Genomic DNA, 23,051 nt, shown 5'->3' with positions numbered 1-23,051 from the left:
GTTTGGGCAGATTTTTCATCTCTCTCAACTTTCTGATTTAAAAGCCTGCATTTGCACTTGTATTCCCGCTTTCCTGTAACTAGTCTTGTCCAGATACAGATTTGCTGTATCCATTATTGTTTGTAAGCTCCTGAGCCCCCCCAAGCCATTCTGTGTTGGAGGGAAGCCTTCTAGCATATCAGTGGGAGTGGTAAGCACTATTTAGCCTACCTACCACAAGACGAGTGGTTTCTGGCCCAGATTTATGGTTTATTGGCCTTTTGGGCAGTTTCTTCCATCTCTTTCAACTTTCTGGCTTAAAAGCCTGTGTTTGCACTTGTTTCCCCCCTTTCATGTAGCTAGTCTAGTCCAGATACAGATTTGCTGTGTCCAAGACTGTAAGCTTCTGAGCCCCCCAAGCCTTTCTGTGTTGGAGGGAAGCCTTCTAGCTTATCAGTGGGAGTAGTAAGCACTAGCTAGCCTGTCTGCTGCAAGAGGAGTGGTTCCTGGCCCAGAAATTGTAGTTTATTGGCCGTTTGGACAGTTTTTCCATCTCTCTCAACTTTACGGTTTAAAAGCCCATGTTTGCTCTTGTTTCCCGCCTTTCCTGAAACTAGTCAAGTCCAGATACAGACTTGCTGTATCCAGGACTGTTTGAAAGCTTCTAAGCGGTGCTAGAGCCTGCTCTTCAATTTTTCCCTTAGATCTACTAGTTCTCTCCTTTCCTGCACTTATACTAGCTTATTAGTCTAGCACTTTACCAGACTTCTTATAGCAATTATTTAGGCACACAGTTGCTACCAACACTAAAAGTTCTACAAGGAAACAGATCTAGTACTTATTATCAATGCCCACCCTGCCAGGCGTGTCTAAAGGTCAGTTCCACGTGCTTTCTCCTATTAACCTGGTGAACTTGGGCATCCTGAGGCAATGTAGTAACTGCCTCATGTACACCGACAACCCTCTCCTCTTAACTTCCAACACTCAGACTTGTGAGAGACGCACTTATATATCCAAATTGGAAGCCATGCACTCTCCAGCCAAGTCCAGAATATCTGGTCAAGAGGTGAAGGCCAACACTTGGACCACACCACATGGAACACATAGCCCTCCGGAACACACACCAGCACTGCCTTCACATAAAAACACAAACCACATACCCACCTTGCGGAGGCTATCAATACAAATCTACCCAAGCAGCAGAGACTTCCAAGGCAGAAATGCACTCTACCACCACAACGTAACACTAATCACGAGACACATAACTCTCCTAAACAGTGTGCCACTCAACCAAAGCCCCAAAGACAAAACAGCATGCCCAACACACTAGTCATAGGTGACTCAATAATGAGGCACACTGATGTTCCACTTACTAGGTTGAATAAGGAGAAAGTAACAGTCAGCTGTTTGTCGGGTGCCAGGATCCGACACATAATGCATGCACTCAGGTCACTCAACAACAGGTACAAATATGACTATGTCATTGTACATGTGGGTGTGAATGACCTGAGACATACCTCCCTGGACTACATGAAAAGAGACATGGAGGAGCTCTCAGATTATGTAGCCCGGGTGGGTATGACCCTAGCCCTGAGCAGCATCCTACCATCACCCATAATGATACCACAGTACAAGCAGAAAATGATTGATTTCAACAATTGGCTATGTTTCTGGTGTCATTGTAAGGGGATCTAGTATCTGTCTGCCTGGGATGACATGATTGACAAACCTCGATGCTTTGCCAGAGATGGCCTGCATCTATCACCCCTGGGCATCTGGATACTGCCCAAGGCTCTTGCCACCCCTATAGTGCCTTTTTTAGGTGGTGTTCCAAAGACCAAATTACCACCATAACAGCTGTAAAACAAATACAATCTGAGGGTCATGTTGTTCAATGCTAGAAGTCTAAATCTCAAAATGCACTCGCTCAAGGCACTCCTTAAAATGGAGAACATCAACATTTGTGCTATAACAGAGACCTGGTTCAAGGCAGCAGAAAGCACCCCTGCACTTCCAAGCTATAACTCATTCCACACCTTTCGGCCCCAGAACTTGGACTGAAGCTCCAAAGGTGGTGGTGTTTCCATATTCCTAAAGGATGCACACACCTCCAGACTGGTAGCCCAACATAATGCATCAGAGATACTTCAGGTGCAGCTAACACTGGGTAAGACAGCGATTCAGGTTGTAGCCTGCTATAGGTCCCCAACCATGTCCCAAGACTCGCACTTCACATTTCTAAGCACCCTGGAGAATATTAGAGTCCATCCTAACACTCTCTTACTAGGCAACTTCAACTACTCCTCCATTAATTGGGTAAACTACTCATGTGCCAATACACTTGCCCAACGTTTCCTGGAGTTCATTAATTCCAATGCCCTGGACCAGCTCGTCCTTACCCCCACTAGATGTAGCAACATCCTTGACCTGGTCATTACTAACATGGGTGACCGTTGCTCTACACCAATAGTCAGCTCCTCCCTGGTTAGATACGACCACAAACTAATCACCTTGGAAATCCACATCCCTCCCCCCACCACCACCACCAAAGGTAACCACCATGAAAAACTTCTCCAAAGCTAAATTTGGGATCCTAAAAACAGAGGTGGCTAACTTCACGGCACCCATGCAAATGGAGAATAGTTGCGTGACTGCAGAATCATACATCAATGCACTGTACGAACACGTACCAAATACATGGATCTCACCATACCCAATAGAACCAAGACACTGTCCTCCAAAAAAAGGAAGCCAATCTGGTGGTCCCCTGCCAAAAACAAACTCTACAACAGAAGGAGGAAACTGATGTGGAATAAGGTGAAGTCCCAAGACTGGGAAAACTCCCTTATCTGCCTCAACAAAAAGTTGAGATCCCTCATCAAATCCTCTAAAGCTAGGTATGAAAACAGAATTTCAGCAGATAGTAAAGATAACCACAAGGCTTTCTATAGTTATGTAAAGAATCTCCACGGCAATACCCAGATTTGCTCTGAGCTTCTGCACAATGGTACTGCCTATACTGAGCCAACAGATGTTGCAAGTATACTGGCTGACAGATTCAGTGCCAACTGTACCCCCCCAAAGGACCAGTCACAATACCAGTAGATTGCCAGGCACCCAGTATTACTGTTACACAGGTTAAAACAGCACTGTCCAAGGCCAGGAATACAGCTTCTATGAGACCCAACAATATCCCTGGTTGTGTTCTACATGAACTACAGAGTGAACTGGCACCTCACCTGTGTGCCCTGTTCAATCACAGCCTCATCTCAGGCTTTGTCCCTGATGAATGTTGCACTGCTACAGTCATCCCTCTTCACAAAGGAGGAGTGACTACAGACCCTGGGAACTATTGCCCCATTAGCCTGATGAGTCTGATATGCAAAGTTATGGAACGCATCATCATGAACCTAATAAACAAGGACATAGGGAATCTCCAAACTCTGTATCCCACACAGTTTGGTTTTGTGAAGGGTAGATCATGCCTGATCAACTTGGTCGACTTCTTTGAGTCAGTCTCCTGAACTGTGGATGAAGGCAAGGTGGTTCATACAGCCTACCTTGATCTGGCCAAGGCTTTTGATACCGTTCCCCACTCAGGAATCATAAAAAAACTAACTAACCTTGCCATCAACCCCTATATCACTAGGTGGGTTGCAGACTGGCTCACAGATAGAACCCACAGTGAAAGTAGCTGACTCCAAGTCAGACTGTCGATTAGTCACGAGTGGAGTCCCACAGGGTTTGGTCCTGTGTCCTCTCTCCTGTTTTGATATCTACTTCTATGAAGTCCAGGCCAACACAAGGGACTCTGGCTGACAAAGTTTGCAGATGATTGCATGTTGGGAGCTATTATTAACTCCCCAGGTGATGTTGGCATCCTACAGAATGGCCTCACTGTGACCAACGACTGGTGTCAGACCCATTGCCTTAAGCTCAATGCCAGAAAATGTCTTCATTCCCTTTGGAAAAACCCAGTTCCTATAAATTACCACGTTGATGATAACCCACTGAACACAGAAGGTGTTACAAGAGATCTGGGAACACAGGTTGACAGAAACCTCTCTTTTGATCACCACATTGCTACTGTGGTCAGAAAGTCCTTCTATGTGGCACATCTTATTACTAAGGGTTTTGCATCCAGGAAGAAAGAGGTGATTGTCTCCCTCTACTCTTCCCTCAATAGGCCAATCATCAAGTACAATGCCCCATTTGGCATGTACCTCACTAGACACCTGCAACAACTAGATAGGCTGCAAAAGTACCTCACAAAGAGGATCCTAGGCCTTAAACACTTATCCTATATGGACAGACTCAAAAAACTCCAATTATTCTCTGCCTCATATCGCCTCCTTAAAGGCGATCTCTGCTTGACTTACAAAGCCATGTCTGACCCAGCTCTGTTAGAAATGCTACGTCTAAAGAAATCCCAATCCCTCCACACCACACGCTCCAGAGACCTCAACCTCATTACCACAACTAACAGAACATGCTGGAGGGACAGGTTCATAACCCAGAGACTGCCCATGCTATGGAACAGACTTCCCATACATGTCAAGCACCTCGCTGACCCTCTTCAAGAGAAATCTTGATGAGTGGATGGAAACAGAAAATTCACCCCCTGGATAACACTAGTGGCTCTACTCGACAGAGGCAATGGGAACTAAGGCCGGGTGGCACTATGCCATGGTAATCCTATGGTTAGGCTTGTAAAGGTCCCAGGGTCATTAGCCTAGTACACATCTATGAACCTATGAATAGTTAGCTATGTCACTTATAAGAGCCAATAGAATAGTAGACTCAGTAATAATAAAGACAATTGCACATGGGCTTATAAAGTATTTGTGTGTGAGCCCACCTCTGGTTAAACTGTGACAGAACACTAACCTTGAACCCATTTTATTAACTATGATGGCTGCTCCATTTCTTGATTTACAAATATGTGAATATGTAGATGAGTTGGCACAATTTCTTAATGAATATTTTGTTAGTTTTGGTGGGCCAGCAACTGATACGTCAGATCACATGAGTTCTCTCAAAATAAATAAAGATTGCACAATAATTCCACAGGATAATGTAACAAACACTATTAAGAGGGTATATGTTCTATGAACCCTAATGAAATACCACGTAGTCTTGTTAAGACACCCCATCTATCCATCGATTCCCATGCATTCAGCACATCAGGCAATGAGTGCCTTCCTGCGCTCGTTTCATAGCAGTTATGGTTTTTATGGGTTCGGGTTGCTAGCCTGGCACCCAACCCTCCTCCCATGTATGCACACCACATTCACATACCCATACCTAGGGCCAGAGTGTCCAGTCCACCTACTGCATGTCTTTGGAATGTGAGAGGAAACTGGAGCACCCAGAGGAAACCCATGCAAACACAGGGAGGACATGCAGACTCCATGTAGAAAGCACCCCAGCCAAGAATCGAACCGGGAAGGCAACAATGCTAACTCGTCCACCACTGTGCTGCCCTGATATGATGCTATCACATGAAATAATGTATACTCTTACTAGAATGTTTAATGGTTTTCTCATGTATATCCTGTGACTGCCGTCTCATGCTATTTCAATTTTTAAGGAAGTTATTAAACGGGATGTGTCTAATAGTAGGCTAATTAGTCTTTGACAAATATTTTGAGCATTGCTTTCTGCAACACTTGATAAGAACTAAACAGTATGGCTTTATGAAATGGCATTGCACACTTAAAATTTGATGATGCGGCAGAGCATATGGATCAGGGAAGACATTGCTTAGACATTAGTAAAGCTTTCATTACACTGTCATATAAATTTATCCTGAATAAGCTTTGTTAAATAAAAGCAAACCCCTATCTTATATCTTGGATATCATCTGGGCTGAAGGGGAGAGAACAAAGAGTGCTGAAATATGAATCTAAATCTACATGGAAAAGATTAACAGCAGGAGTATCCCAGAGATCTGTACCTGGCTCCAGTCCTTTTAAACTCTGTGTTTTCTGATTTTTCAAAATCATCTGATTTCTGGTTGACTAAATATGCAGATGACTGCAAAATAAACGCAGTCATTTAAAACAAGGAAGATGTAATAAAATTAAATACTTGATAATATCCTGGCCTTCTGGAGCTGGTTTCCATTTTAATCTGAAGAAAAGAAAGGCAATGCCATGTGAAAAAAATATATAGCATTAAATGTAAAAAACAGAAAAAAACACACTTGGTCAAAGACTGGTCCAACAACAAAAATGAAGGGAACATTACAATTTAAGCCAGGAGTTCTATGGGCTTGTAACCTAATAACCCAGTGCATTTCAGCCTCTTCAACTTTATTAACCATATCACCCCCTCTCAAACTATTAAGTGCTAACTGCAAAACCAAGAAAGAAAAAGTATGTGTAGAATGTAAATCTATGTTTGGGTAGAGCATTACTTAAGTCTCCACCTCTAATTTTCCTTATATGCTCTAGAATTCGTTCCTTGAGGGAGCAATTGGTTTTACCCACATAAAAAATGTGCAGTCATTACAAATAGCCAAGTAAACTAAATTTTCAGAAGTACAATCAGAATAAAGTTTAAACGCAAACCTCTGCCCTGTCACTGAATGTATAAAATCTGTTGACTTGAAGTATAGACACAGGCTTTACAAGATCTACAAGCATGTGTGCCTGATCTATCTGATTCTAGAGGCTTATTAAAAACAGGAGCCTTCAGCTTATAACAAAGCTGTCATTTTAAGGAAGGACAGTTCTTAAAACTAATGTTCCCTTAAGACCTGTGCTTAAGGAGTGTAAATTAGCTCATTGATTTGATTGGTTTTAATATTTATATGGAGTGCATTTTGTATTCTTTGTTGGTCTAATGAAGTGCATTTTTGCATGAAAGCACTTACCATTGTCTTAAATAAAGTCTTTATGTCTTGGCTGTGGTTGGCTGGCTACTCCTATTTTTGCTTGGTATAGCATTAAATGTCTAACTCTACATCTGCCGATGACTGAAAATAGGTATTATTGTGAAGTCTTCCTTAGATACACAAACCCTTCAGCGAGAAGTTACACTCATAAACCTCTGATGTACTGACTATAGGTACTAACTAAATACAAACAAAGTGCAGTATTTTCACATTCATAGACAACCCCTCCCTTAGGCATAGAACATATTCAATACCCATCTTCATAACAAAGATGTAGTTAGCAATCTTAGAACATGGGTTGATAAATACCACTCTATAGATCATCTTGTCACAACAGTAGTCAGAAAAGTTCTTCTACTTTGCATAGCTAATTGCCAAGGGAATATGCTTTGGATCTAAAGAGGTCAGGGCTCCATTATATTCAGAACCTATTAGGCCAACAAAGTATTAGTTTAAGGGTTTGCACACTTATGCAACCAGCTTATTGTACGTTGTTTATTTTTTATATTTTTTCATCCTAACAGATTTGTTTATCAATTGAATTGTACAGATTATAGGTCACATTAAAGGTGAGAAAAGTATTGAAATGATTTATTGTAGTCTAATTTTAATATCGCAAAAACCTGGCATTTTAACAGGGGTGCGTAAACTTGTTATATCCACTTTACCTCACTAGTCGTATCAAATTTCTAGAAAGACCTCTGAGTGTCCTCACTAAGAAGAGCATGAACTTAAAGATGCTGAAAGCACGGTTTCCTTATTCAGTATATTATGGGGTCTTAAGGGGAGATCTTTGCCTTGTTTTCTCATTAGAGACCCCCGCTGTCCTGGTTCTTCACAAGTCTAATAATCCCACAAATGCCAGAACTAGGGACCCAAATCTTTACCAGAAAATAAATAAAATGTGATGAAGAGACTATCATGCAATACCCCCTCCAATAAAAACAACTAGAAATTGTCAAAAACATTTAGGATCTTAGAATGCAAATAGGTCAGGGTCTGTCATTAAATATCTTATTAAACTCATCTAAGGTTTCATTTATCACATACTAATCTGTGTAACAAGTAATATGACTATTGAGTTTCTCCTCACATATTTTCTCAAACTCATGTTATTGTTTTTACTTGCACTCTACTAAGAAACATATGTTCTATGTTTTACTCATTACAACATTTTTTCATTTTTTTCACTCTCCTGTTACATACAGGATCATGATACTTTGAGATTTAAAATATCTGTACTTTAGTTTTGAAAAATTGTGATTGTGGAGCTTTTCTCCCTGGGCTTCTGCTGAAAATGGGCACTTTTTGACCCAGTCAGACTTTCCCGGTAAACAAATCAAATAAATAAATAAATATTCTAAGAAACACATTGCAGACATTAAGACAAGGGTTTTGAGACAGATATGATTGCTGTTCAAGATTATAGTGACCAGAGAACCTGCAGTACTATGTTCCCTTTATAAGTTCATGGTGTGACTGAAAATCATATATAATCTAACATTTTGAGAACTAGCAATTGGTGACATATATAACAAGAACTAATTTGAAGAATATTCTCAAAGGAATTAAGAGGAATGAGTAAGAAAACTTTCTTAGAGCTCCAAAAGCTAGATTTGTTCAAAATGGAGTACAGAATACCGAGGGGCAAACTTTACCAAGCATAGGAATCAATACAAAATTAAGATCTGAGAATTTATTTAGGATTAACATTATGCAATCAGTACCCTAACATTCACCCAAGGTAGCCAGCATACAATTCCACAGGAACAACGTGATCAAAAGGGATGCTTGCATCTCTCAAGTTACATCATTACTATGGCACAGACTACTACTCTTTGTTTATATATCAGAATCCTTGAACATTTTTAAAAAAGTTAAATGAGTGCATTAGAAACATAAATATAGTTATGGTTTCTGGGGATCTGCATTCATTGATGGCCCTCAGACCTAAAGTTTATTTATTATTTATTTATTTTTGTTTGTTTACTGGGTAATGTCCGACTGGGCATGAGGCCCATTTTCAACGAAGGCCCGGGGGGAAAAGCTCCATACATACAAATAGACAGTATTAAGCAATCAAACTGAACACATATTAATCAACACTGTACAAAGCAAGTCAATAAAGAAATTAGTTCTATAACAATAATTAGCAAATAATTAATAAATTAACCTGTTTAACAAACAAATGGCACAGTTAGTGATAAAAAACTGGCCACATGAGTTAATAGTAAGAACAGTGTGATACAGTAATTGCAAGATAGAGAAATGCAGTCTACATAACAGTTAAAGACAAAGCAGTATATGTGTATACATTGCTAACTGAAACTGAGTGTAGAATCAAGATAGCCTTCAGCAGTTAATATTTGTAGCTGTGAGAATGAGCTAGTTTAGGGTAATGTAAGGGAGTAGTAGGTAGAGTAGGTAACTTAACCAGGAGTATGGCAGGTGCAGAGCCAGTGTTTTGCTAGATGCTCCTTAAGGAGGTTTTTAAACTCATGAATCCTGGGATTTTTAGCCATAGGTTGAGGAAGAGTTTTTCACAGTTTGGCAATTTTATAGGAAAAAAAGAACCGTGACCTGTATGTTGTGGGCTTGGGTAATCTTTAACAATAGTTTATTTGAGAATCTTAGAGCTCTAGGATTGCTGTTGGGTTGGACTAGATTGGTGAGTGCTGGGCAGTTGTTAAGTTTGTGAATTATATTGCAGGCTATGGACAGTTGGTTAAATGTTAGAAGGTTTGGTAGTTCTAACCATTTAAGTTGGGAGAGTACAGAGCAGTGGTGGGTTCTGTATGGGTGGTCTGTGGCAAACCTAGCAATTTTGTTGTAGCATGATTCCAGATTATTTAGGTCAGATTTACAAATGTTTGTGAATGCTAAGGAGCCGTAGAGGAGGGTGGAGAGTAGATGTGTGTGGGCAGTGGCTTGTGTGGCATTGTCTGTATGGCAAGGATTAATTTTGTAAAAGGTGCCAAGTTTGGAGCGGACTTTTTTTGGAGTGGACTTTTTTGATGGTGAGGGAGATGTGGGTGTCAAACCTTAGGTTATCATCGATTGTGACACCTAGAAGTTTGGCTTGGCTGGTGGGATCTATTTTGGTTCCGTTAATGGAAAGGATAGAAAGTGGAGTCAGGCATATTTTGGGTTTATTGTAACTGAAGACAGTTGGTTTTATTGGGGTTAAGTATGAGTTGATGGCTAGTGAGGTAGATTTCTATGTCCTGGAAAGATTTTTGCATTTTTGTTTAAGGTCCTGGGGGGTGGGGGGGCTGTGCAGATTAATGCAGAGTCATCGGCGTATTGGACTATGGAGGCTAGTTGGGTTGAAGAGCTGAGGTTGTTAGAAACAATTGTAAAGAGAAGGGGGCCAAGTATGGATCCTTGGGGTACACCAACAGTGATGGGTAGAAGGGGGGCAGGGTGGTGGCTTGCTGACAGAGAGATAACTATGGAACCAGGATAGGGCTGTTTTGTTGAGGCCATGGGATGATAGTTTATTTAGTAGGATTTGATGGGAGACAGTGTCAAAGGCTTTTCACATGTCAAGGAATATAGATTCAATTAAATAAATTATGAATTTATTATAAATAAATTAAATTATTAAATTAAATATTAATATATTAAAATTAATAAATTATTATGAAATATATTATTATGGATTAAATGAATTAAATGCAGTCATATAAAACTATGAAACTATAATCATAAAGTATCTATCTGGTTTAATATACTGAGAATATCTGGGGAAAAGAATGTGGGTGGATGGATGGATGGAGCTGATATATTTTTAAATATAGTGCATCTGCATATGTGTTTGTATTTAACCAGTGATGTGCCATTTCATCAGGATTCAACATAGCAACAGCTAAACTGCCTTACATTCAACTCTACTAAAATACAAAGACAATATGTTTTTGCAGAGTTTTCTCCACCTGCATATTCTTCCCAGTACTCATGCATCTGTACATTTTTACTGTGAGATTGCTCATCACCAGTGAAATGATTTCCTTCTCCACACTGTCACCCACTCTTGGTAAAAATGATATGGATCTCTGTCAGGTAGTGCTCTCTTTAACAGTCTTAACATGTGTACCTTTACACTCCAACCATCCCTAAAACAGAGTTAAGAATATTAATGTAGCAAAGTAAATCCAATGGGACAGGTAAACGCTCAGGTTCACAGAAAAAAGTTTAAAATCAGTAAATAAAGCCAGGAACTGAGCGACAGTGAGGAAGTCAAACGATGCAAAAATTAATTAAAATCTCCACTTTTAATACAAAAATATAAGACAGGATAAGCGCTTTCGCAAGTAGCTTCATCAGATCTATACAAAAATCCAAGTGTTAACTGCATGCTTATATACCTGCAGATGATGACTCATACTCATGGTTAATTAGCAAACAAGGTACTGCCCATCATTTTTAAAGATATAGATGATGTCTAAAATGATAGATAAAAAACAAATATATAAAAGCTTCACAAAATGCATTGCTGAAAGATAAATAATGGCTAGGCATCAAATTACAAACATATTGATCAGAATATTATGACTAACTGAATTATATTAAGAAACACAAAACTATGTATAAATTAAAAAGTAAATACATCTGTATATAATCAGTGTATAACAATTCATTTGACATTTCTACGTTGTTTTAGTTTTGGTCTTATAGAGGCTCTCTCATTCAGGCCAAAACCTTTGTCAGCCCTTAAAGAAATAATCCATTACATTTTCTTACTTTCTGTGTAGGTTCTGATATCACCTCCCCTTACATTGGGAGAAATAACTTCTAGCACCTTGAATAAAAAGTAATGTTCATTGTTGTTTAATGTAATATGTTTGGCTAGAGCATTGTGCAATGTACCTCTCTTCACATGATAGATATGCTCCCTCATCCTATCTCTTAAGGGGTGATTAGTCTTGCCTACGTAGAATGACGGGCAGGATTGACAAGTAGCCAAATAAACCACATCTGATGTCATACAGTTTGCATCTGCTTGTATCATAAATACTTTCTGTAAGTCTGGTTGAAAAAACTGAGTGTTACTGTCAATAAAAGGGCAAAAATTACAATGCCCACATGGCTTCGTACAACCACCCTTATTATCACTTTTCATAGTTTTAGGGTAACAAAGTATCCTTTTTAAATTATGTTTATTCCTTTAAAGAATATCCATTATAATTCACTGACAGTGACAGTTTCCAGTGATTCAACCAAGTGATGTAATGTCTTTCATAAACTCTATGCCAGTGAAATGCTAACTGACAATCTAAATTTTCCCCTCTGTATTCAGAGATGTGTGCGCGGGGGCACATTTCATTTTAATAATAGTTAGAGAAATACTATTAATCATCAGTTTTCAAGATTCAGCATAGACAAAAATGTGTGCATATTAGAAATAATGTAGAAAATAAACACTTAAATTGCAGCCCTTAAAGTAGTATTTACTGTTTTGTGGTCTATAACGGACTAGTAAGGTTTCAGTCCCTTGAAACACAGCTCACACAGAGTCCCTCAAAGCTAGCCCTAGAATGCCCATAGTTCATAAGTATTTTCCATTACTACCTTCACAATACAAGTAGTAACAATTCTGCGAGTAAGGAAGGCACTTCCCAGTTTCTCATACAAGCAGCCTTATAGGTACAGCAGCCTTTGTCAAAGTTTTCACAGCTGGACTTACCTTCATATGACTGTCTGTGTCTTGCCTGTAAAGCTTGTATTTATCATTACAAGCACACTCTCTAGTGTACAACATGGGTTCAGTCAGGAAGTTTCTACCATTTTCATTGTAATCTAGTATTCAGAAATGGCAAAGTAATCGCTATGTTACATGACACCCCTCTACACACACACACACACACACACACACACACACACACACACACACACACACACACACACACACACACACACACACACACACACACACACACACAGACACACAGACACACACACACACAGACACACACACAGACACACAAACACACAGACACACACACACACACACACACACACACACACAAACACACAGACAGACACACAAACACACAGACAGAAAGACACACACATGCACAGACAGACACACACACAAAGACAGACACACACACGCACACACACACACAAACACACACACAAACACACAGACAGACAGGCACACACGCACACACACACACACACACAGACAGACAGACACACACACACACACACACAAACACACAGACAGACACACACACACACACACACACACACACACAAACACACAGACAGACACACACACACACACACACACACACACACACACACACACACACACAGACACACACAGACAGACACACACACACACACACACACACACACACACACACACACACACACACACACAGACAGACACACACACACACACACACACACACACACACACTAGAACTATCAGTTGTAGTGCCTGTATTTGGGTTGTAGGCCTGGAAGCCTATCTGCCTTCAGTTGATTTCAGGCCAGACAGTGAATTATTTAAAACTGGAATAGAAGGGGCAAAATGACAAAGCTGATGTGGCAAACTTGGATTTATTGTCTCCCTCTCTGCATTGCCCTCAAAGGGGTGCATGATCTGTATCCAGTAAAAATTGTGTGTAGATAAAGCTCATTTTCTACCCAACAAGCTCACTCACTTACTGAATACCTCCACTCATCCACTCAGTGTTGTTTCATTTCTAGCTCATATGGAAAAAGCTCCTTCAGCAGAACATATCTGTGCTGCTCTGAAACCTACTTTGGAGGCATATATGAACACTGCCATCTGTTTAGAGATGTCCATAGCTAACAGTATAGGTTTACAATGCAACATACTCCAACATTGTGAATGCCTGGTCTGTTTCTTCCATCTATTTGAAATTCAGGGAGGACCTCATTGATTAAATCAATTAGGTAACATGCTGTTATGTCAGTCTTTAGTATAAATGTGGAGTAGTAGATGACCTTCCGAAAAACTGCATGACTTCCTTGTTGGCTGTGAATATGGGTCAGTTACATACAACCTCTACATTTTCACTCCAGGCTTTTACTGTCCTCATACCTGCTGCATAGCCCTACTACTACATGTCAGTCAGTCACCCATTTTGTACTTGGCTGGGTTAGTTGTCAAACAAGCTTGTCTTAATGAATCAAGAACAGCTCAGACCTTCACTTGCTGAGTTTCCCAGACTTCTGAAAAATAACTATATTGTCAAGATAAACCTCTACATTTTTGCTGGGAACTCTAAACACCCTTCCCTAAGCCTCTAAAGCATTGCTACTTAAAGTGAAAATGCCATTAAATGTGGAGAATACTGCTTTATTTTTTAGTTGCCAGAGTTACTGGGCTTTACTAATAACCCTTAGAAATTTAGTCTTACCTAAGTTTCCTATGTACTTCTCCAGTCCAGACACAGGGTAGGAATCAAAGCTGGCTATACTATCCAGCTTTCTAATGTCATTGTAAAATTTTATAGTCCAGCCTGGAGTAGGAACCACCACAGTAAGGTTATTACAATCACTCTGTGATTCCACTGTGGCCACCAGTCTGTGTCTTCTGTATTTACTCCTTCAATAGTGTTTTATATTTACTTTTGCAACACGTACAGTCCCAATATTGCACTGAATTAAATTAGTTCTCCTATGCAGTTCTGGTAATATATCTCTATTCCTGAGTACCAACTCTGACCGTGTTTCTTCTATCATTACTTCAGGATATGCTGTTGAATTTTTCACTTTTTTTCAGTAAACATACTCACAATAGAAATCACACTTTCTTTCTGGCGTGTCAGTACATTTATGTAGTATCTCTGTTTGGCTTTTCTTTTTCCATACTGACTTACTCTGTAATTTATTTCATTTACTTACCCTTTCACTTCAAGGGGGTCTTATTAGTAATAAATATATATTTCTTGCAATAGGCACTAATGCCAGCACTTTGTTCCTTGCCTGAAATTCTACTGAATGCTCATTCTTGGGCTACTTTTGCTTGCACCATGTGTTCTCTGACAATAGGCATTATAGCTTTTAATCTGTCCTGCAATTCAGTATAATATCTTGTTGCACTCGTGAGGGGATTATTTCCTTCTTCTTTGATTTCCTTTGCTATATCTATCAAGCCTAGAGGATATCTGCTAATCACTAGCTCAAAGGATGTAAATCTGTTTGAGGCTTGGGGTACATCTCTTACAGAAATGAAAAGGTATGGAAGCAGCTTGTCCCCATGTTTCCAGTTTTATTCTCTAGCTTTACAAGATGTAGATTTCAAAGTTTTGCACTAACCCATCTATTTGAGGGTGGTATTAAAGAGGTTTTCATCTGCTTCCTCTGTAAAAGCTGGCATAAAGCAGGCATTACTCTGACCATGAATGGGTTGCCTTGGTCTGTAAGGATTTCTTAGGGAATTTTTTTGATCCTTAAAAACAGTAGCAATGATTCTTTCACTATAACCTTAGTATTTACTCATTTTAAAGGAATTTTATCTTGGACTTTTGTGGCATCACCAATGATTAGCAGATTTTTTTCTAGCTGTGTTTTCTATAAATTGATGCATAATGAAATATAGGTTTCCTTTACTATGACCACAGTTTAATATATTAATTTACTTGAATATATATAATTATCTGTTATCATTTTTATATTTGTTAAAGAGTCTTGGAATTATTTGTAACATGTAAGTTCAATAGCTCACATTAAGTTTAAAAAAATGGCATAAGTATTCCTACAAACTTGCTGATTTTTGTAGAAAATGTAATAACTTTATGCATATTGGATGTTTTAAAAACATTTCTTGACAATAGGCTTGGTATTGCTATATACCGAATGAAGATAGTCAGATTAAATCAAGCATAGCATTTCACTTCTTCAAGGGTAATATCTTAAAAGCTCTGACAACTTCTATCATAGCAAGTCTGCTAATAGAAATTATTTGCTATGATATTAAAATACATGAATACAAATAAAATACTAGTCAAACGGATAGTTACCTGGTTGCATGAAGATGTATTCTGTGCAAGGGTAAATGTGTCTGACAGTGTAAGCTTTCCTGCTGAAATACCCTCAGGGTATCAGTACTTTGCTGTAGTTTGCTTTCTAGGCACACTGACAGAATTTTGACAGCAATCAGCTTCTGTATTCAAAGAACAGAAAAGTGAATTTGACAAAATTGTTGTACCAAAGGAAGATACTTGACTGCTTCCAGTAGAAGTGTATATAATTCATGCATTACCACAGATAAAATAAATAAAATAGAGAAAACACATTATTAGGGTTTACGAGTAAAAACAGGTTTGGTGCTTAGTAGACAAGAATTGAAAATTGTTGTTATACAATGAATCGGAAGTTATAAATGATAAGTGACAACTAAAGATGAGTTTGAAGAAATTGCATAAATGATTTTTCTGTAATGGACTACATATTAACATTAAGTTAATAAAGATAAATAGAGATCTTAGTGGTGTTACATGAAACTTATTGCAGTCTGGTAGAATTTGCAATGACTACTTTGTGCCTATATCAGGTTAAACATAAGTTGAACTAAAATGATACTTTGAATTTCCACTTTGAAGTGCCAAATGACTGAGAGTTACACTTATGAGGAAATGGTGAGAGTGTTGAACTTATTCTGTCTTAGAGAATACTCTCGGAAGATTTAAGTTTGCCATTTTGAGTACAGATGTTTAAAACGTGTCAAAAGTTAGAGTTTAAGAAACAAATATGTGACTACAGAGAATTCTGAAAATTCCGAGGAATCATCGGAATCATTATGTTAGAAGGTCAGTTTAGGTTGGACGGTTTGGAGACAAAGTCACAGAGGCGAGATTGTGTTGGTTTGGACATGTGCTGAGGAGGGATGCTGGGTATATTGGGAAAAGTATGCTAAGGATGGAGCTGCCAGAAAAGAGGAAGGCCTAAGATAAGGTTTATGGATGTGGTGAGAGAGGACATGCAGGTGGTTGGTGTGACAGAGCAAGATGCAGAGGACAGGAGGAAATGGAAACAGATGATCCAAAGTGGCGACCCTAATGGGAAAAGCCAAAAGAGAAGAAGAAGAGAATTCTGAAAATAAAAAAGTAGGAGTTTCTAAGGGTTTATTTAGACAATTGTTGGACAATACCATGTATTGCCTCATAAGACAAAATAAATTTATGATACACTGTATGGCTCACTTAGTAAGTATATGTCAAAAAGGAGGTATGATTTTTGTTAGAACTCTTCAGGCTGTGGCTGTTATATTCTTGAATTTCTAAATGTGTATATATGTATATAAGATGCCACATATGATTTGAAAATTACTCCCAAAGATGAGACATTTCACACAGTTTGTACATCATTCACTGATCTTAAACATTTACAAATGAAAACAAAACAGGCTATATTAATAAAACATGTATTCAGAAAGTATTCAAAGAATGCAATGAAAGAAACAGTTGAAATACAAACAGAACAATCCATGTTGAGAAACAAATGCCCTAAGAAACGTAGATACTAAGTATGCTATTTTGGATGAAGGATGAAATGGCAAAGTTATTTTGCTAGTAAGTTCATTCTGTTATTTTCCTTTCTGTGTTTTCCCATCATTAAAATAATATGTTTGCCATGTCTTACCCTAACAGATATCAGTAGCTATGTTCACACCTGTGAAACCATGTAGGGGGCTGCATGAAACATTTATACTTACCAGAGCTACTGCAGATTTTTTATTAGTTTTGAATTCATCTTAACACATTAATATGACATGATATTTTTTATGAAAGGCTTGCCAAAAATAGTTGGAACATAGGGCATGTATTAAACTTTTTTATATTCAAATGCAAAGGGATTATTAAACTGATAGAAAAGACTATAAATTTCAAATGTTTTTTTCTCTGTAATGCTAATCAAGGTCATTGCTTTTGATGACTGTGTCTTTCTATTTTAATAAAAAAGAAATATATTTTGTAATCACAAAAACCATTACTGCAGCCTGACTGGTATACAAAAATAATTTGCTTTATCTTTGTAACGATCATTTCATCTCATTTTTGCAGTGGTGGCAAGTTGAAAAGGTGAACCCAATCAAATTATACGAAGAGAACAAAGTCATAGCTGGATTTTCACTTTTAAATCTTCTTTTCAAACAAGGCAGAAGTGCCTTGGTGAAACAAGTGATGGACAAGTTGATAAAATTATACTGTGGAAGAAAGATCAAGCCACGAGTAGATTCATTATGGGCTTTAGAAGAGGTAGGGAAGAATGAACTTTGAATATGTTATGTTTAAAAATTCAAAAGTGCAAATAAGTCCATTGAAAAAATGTTAACATTTTATGCATTATTAAAATGCAATTACTGTTTTAAAATGTACACAGAACTTTATGCGATAAATGTTCATCTGAATCAAGTAGTAAATGTTTGTGTTGTGCTACTTTGGTGTAATCTAACTACCTGAAGCATGTTTTTCCAGACCCCTTAAGTTTGTTTCATTCCTAATGAATACACTGTCTGACTTGTTGTGCATATGTGACTTTAATATAACATAGTATATGGCCATGAAGCTTTTATCTTGTAATACTGATACAGGTTGGCAGAAATTATGCAAATTACTTAATGTTTTAATTATTTACTGCAGTGTTTTAAATTGATAGGCTGTTTGTCTCACAGTTATTATCCTATATTCCAAATGTCTGAATATTAAGAATAATAGGTTTATTTATTTATTTATTTTTGTTTACTTTTTTACAGCTTTTGAAGTGATGATATATATATGGGTCCCTATCAGTTGATTGAGTTTTCAGAAACTCATAATTCATTATAAGTGAGATGGTATGATCGAATTTCCAAAAACTCAAAACTTTTGAATGGAAATTGCGGTTCATTGAGGATCGAGAAATTTCCTGTTTTCCTCAATGTAGTGCAATCGCGGAGTTGGTATATATAAATTTGCAGCGGGGGGTGAGCAGTGCAGGGGGGGATTGCTCCCCTGCAAAAACATAAAAATATATAGTTTTTGTTAATGTTCGGGTTTTCAGAAATTTGATTATATCATTCTGAAAACTCTATTAACAAACATATATATGTACACACACTCTTTATATATATATATATATATATATATATATATATATATATATATGTATATATATATATATATATATAGTGTGTATATGTGTATGCACCCTTAGTATATATATATATATATATATATATATATATATATATATATATATATATCTTTATATGCATTTACTATAAAGCATTCATAAGTTTGTTAGACAATAGTTTGGCATTTGAAAATACTCTCAGTACATCCCTTTTTTCATCCCCCCACCTTTTTCTATGTTTCTCACATCCTACCCCACCTACTATTTTAAGCCCATCTTCATCAGTATCAAGAGAAACAATGTTATACTTAAAAATATCTGCATTGTCATGCTCTGCCTGTTCCAACATTCTGTCAGAAACTACAGTATTGAAATACACTAATAACTAAAATGCTCTGCCTGTTGTAGCATCCTGTCATAAACTGTAATATTAAAATACTCTGATAGCATTGTAGTTAACTCTGACATGTTCATACCAAGTACAGAGCTGTTATACTTTGAACTGTTATCTGCTGTAATTTTTAAACCCTTTAAATCCTAACAAAACTGTATTCCTGTAACTTAACTGTTATTTCTGGTATACCCTACACAATATAAATGTGTATGGTTACTCATTTTCTCTAACTAGCCACACCCACTTCATCTTTCTGAGGACTTTAGGTGTGTCAGCTGAAGTGGAATTTATTTTATCTTTAACCCATAAATCTGCATGTTTCTGTCATAAACAATTTTTTTAATTCTGTACATTTGCACAAACATCATGAAAATCTTTACAAGTGTCATGTCTGTGCACTACTGTATATTTTGTAGCATCCATCTATATAGCAACATCAACCCTAGGCAAAATGTCTAAAACAGTTTGCGTATACTTTCTAATCTGTGTGTCATGTTTCTTTAACATTGGCATGTGTTTTTCATTAAGTTCTAATAATTTCTTATTTGTATTAAAAGCATTCCCCTGAGGGCAGTAGGTCTGAAACATTTCCGCTGTCTCTACAACATGTACACTTTTAGCATGATTTAACATAGTTTTAACAAACACAAGGTTATCTGTCACCACAGTTCAATTGGAGATTTATACTTTTGTACATACTGATCAAAACAATGAATACATTTACACATAAAAACTTTGTCACTTGTATTTATACCAAACAATACTGTATTACATTTAACATCACTAGTGGCTTGTTTATACCACTGAAGTAATAATCTCCAAACTTTATCAGGAGTCTTGTTTAAGTCTATGGCCCCAGAATGTGTGCATTTCGCACTTATGTCCTTGATGGTATCCATGTTATTTCAGAAAGAGGCTTACCATTTTCAGCATTATTTAACAGGTGATCAAGCTGTAGACAAAAATTGCAAACTGGAAACTCCCTTTCTGTCAAAAATGCTAATGACAGTCTCAAAGTAGATGCAAAGATGAAATGTCATTTCACCCACTTGGAAGTTTCTGATATTGCTGAGCAGTTCAATACCAACTGTACTGAGGTTGGCCAACAAAATATTAACTAGAGCTTGTCGTAGTACTTTTACAAATATTAAAAGGTCCGAATTAAGTCTGGCACATCTGTCCACCAAAAAGTCTTTACAACCATTTTTATAGCTTCAAAACCTTGTCCTTTATGAAAACATTCTTTTCCTATATTGAAGCCTTCTTTGTTTGTATTCTTATCTCAGTCCAGTGAGAATCAGTTCCTTCAGTTCTTTCAGAAATGTTCTTTCATCTATAAGATAGTCTTTAACTTTTTCTGCTGTGTTAGCCATGCTCATCCAGAGAAAGTCAATTTTCAGCATGTTGAAATGTTCTTTCATTGATAGGATAGTTGTGCCTTTTCTGTTGAGTTAGCCATTTCCTTTTAGCTTGAATATCTGTGTACATTCAACTGTTTAGGGTATCTCAACAAGCCTCTAATGTTAATGCCGTTTGTTACAAAATATTCAGAAGTATAATATATTTTTTTTGTTCCACACAAGCACATTCTGTTAAGCCAATGCATCACATGCTATTCTAAAAATATATACTTGTGAAGGAAAAACAACAAAACCATTCAGAGGTATACACAAGCACATTCTGTTAAGCTAATCATTTAGAAACACAATATGTTATGCAAGCACATTTTTGTTATTTCTTCTTGCATTTGTAGGTTCTGTATTTCGTATGCTATTCCTAAACAATTGGAAAGGCCGCAGAAATTCCACACAAAGAGGATTACCAGCCTCAAACAAATGCCCTATGCAGACCATCTCAAAAAACTCCAGCTTTACTCTGTCACATATCACCTACTCAGAGGCGATCTCTGCCTAACATACAAAGCTATGTCAAACCCAGAGCTGTTGGACATGCTCCAGTTAAAGAAATCCCAATCCCTCTGAGTTCCATGCTCTAGGGACCTAAACCTTGTCACAGCAATAAACAGAACATGCTGGAGGGATAGAGAGACTTCCCATACTCTTGAACAAACTACCTAACTATTAGCACTCTTCAAGAAAAATCTTGATGATTGGATGGGAGATAGGAAATACACCCCAGGGATCTCTTCTGTGGCTCTGCTCAACAGGGGCATAGGAAAATAATTTTGTTGGGTGCTGAAAGCCAGGGTACCTTTTTGGATAGGCTTATATAGGCTATAGGGCCAATAGCCTAGTACCTACCTATGAAAAAAATATCACACTGTTATTATGAGAGACAGCAGTTTTACCAGTACATTCTATTACTATGCAAAAAGTAGTTTTATCTAATCACATACATGACATTTCTATGAGGAATAGGGTTGCCACCGTTTCAAATGCCCAAAGTGGGACATTTGTGGTACAGACATCAGATTTTGCAGGACGAAACATACCCATGGTCAGTACAAAGGACATAACTTCACTTGTATGCCTAAATAAAAGCTTATTCTTGTAGCATTTTAGTTGTTTATTCTGTTTCTTATAACATTTAGGTGTTTCAGATACAGAATAACTGTTTTATGCAGTTATTACATAAAATATAGGAAATCATTTTGTCCTAAAATATCAGGACATTTGCCATTTTTTTCAATTTTTTTTCAGGACACAACTGCCCAAAGAGGGACTGTCCCTCACAAAGTGGGACAGGTGGTAACCCTAATGAGGGAAAACCAGATTTGCTTTATGCAATTCTGTCAGTGATGGTGCATCTGATGTGTAGGTGCTGGATGTTTGGGATGTGTTGTTTGGTGCTACACATTGCAGTTTTGATTGAGGATGTGCTTTGCTAAATGGCGTCTTTTCTTCATTGTGCTTTTTTTCTTTTCTTTTCTTTGTTGGCTTTAGATGTATGGAAATGGTAGTGGGCTAGTGGAGAGTGATCCAGAGCTTAGTTTTGTCCATTTTTAGCTTAATCGCTATATAAGGTAATCTAGAGGTACTTCACAGACTTTAAACATAGCTGTGTGATAGTTAAAATCCCCTTAAATATAGATACGCTCAAGCACTTACTGTTGAAGCTTCTTGTGTAACTGCTTTTTTCTTGAAGTGGCTCAAGCTGGATTTAGTTTCCTGCTGGGGTCACATGGTCTGCTGCATCTTGTATGAGGACTGAATGGAAATATTTAAGTTTTTTTTTTTTTGTTTATTTGAATGAAAGAAAAACATAGTTAATGCCATTTCAAATGGAAAGGTCAAAGGGCATACAAAATGCAAAGATTTAAAGGGCACATTCTAAATTAAATGTTGTTTCTGTGTGGAAGTTTACACAATTTCTTTAGTGGAAGGGAGAGCGATCTGATGTCCGGGCATGTCTAGCTAGACTTTTGTTGCAGATAGCAGTATGGAAGTAGTGGTTTATTGACAGTGACAGAGTCGCAGACTTTAATTAGGTAAATATGATTTATTTGGAAGGTGTGCTGCCGATGTTGTCTGATATGTCTGTCTTCACTGCACCTGCTTATTGTTTGTGTGCAGGTCCAAAGGGGTTGTAGTATAGTTCTTGAATTTGAGATGGTCATCACTGAGAAGTTTATCATAGCCTTGCAATGCATGCATAACTCTCGGCTGTTCAGAATTTTGCAGAATGTCGGGATTTTTGTCTTGTGTTTTAGGTTTGTTACTCATG

General features: G+C 37.7%; 1 protein-coding gene across 2 annotated transcripts in view; it reads left to right on the top strand.

Moving 5' to 3' along the window:
- Positions 1 to 23,051, top strand: part of VAT1L (vesicle amine transport 1 like) — a 1,089,685-nt gene that overhangs the window by 558,301 nt on the left and 508,333 nt on the right. For both annotated transcript variants that reach the window (XM_044081809.1, XR_006366076.1), the window contains exon 7: positions 17,923 to 18,117. In XM_044081809.1, the coding sequence (XP_043937744.1) occupies positions 17,923 to 18,117 (195 nt within the window). The remainder of the gene's footprint in view (positions 1 to 17,922; positions 18,118 to 23,051) is intronic.

Source organism: Protopterus annectens, chromosome 8.part1 (genome assembly GCF_019279795.1).
Source record: "Protopterus annectens isolate FY-2018-M chromosome 8.part1, PAN1.0, whole genome shotgun sequence".
Taxonomy (NCBI): Eukaryota; Metazoa; Chordata; order Ceratodontiformes; family Protopteridae; genus Protopterus; species Protopterus annectens.
This window is presented reverse-complemented; position numbering and strand designations above follow the sequence as displayed.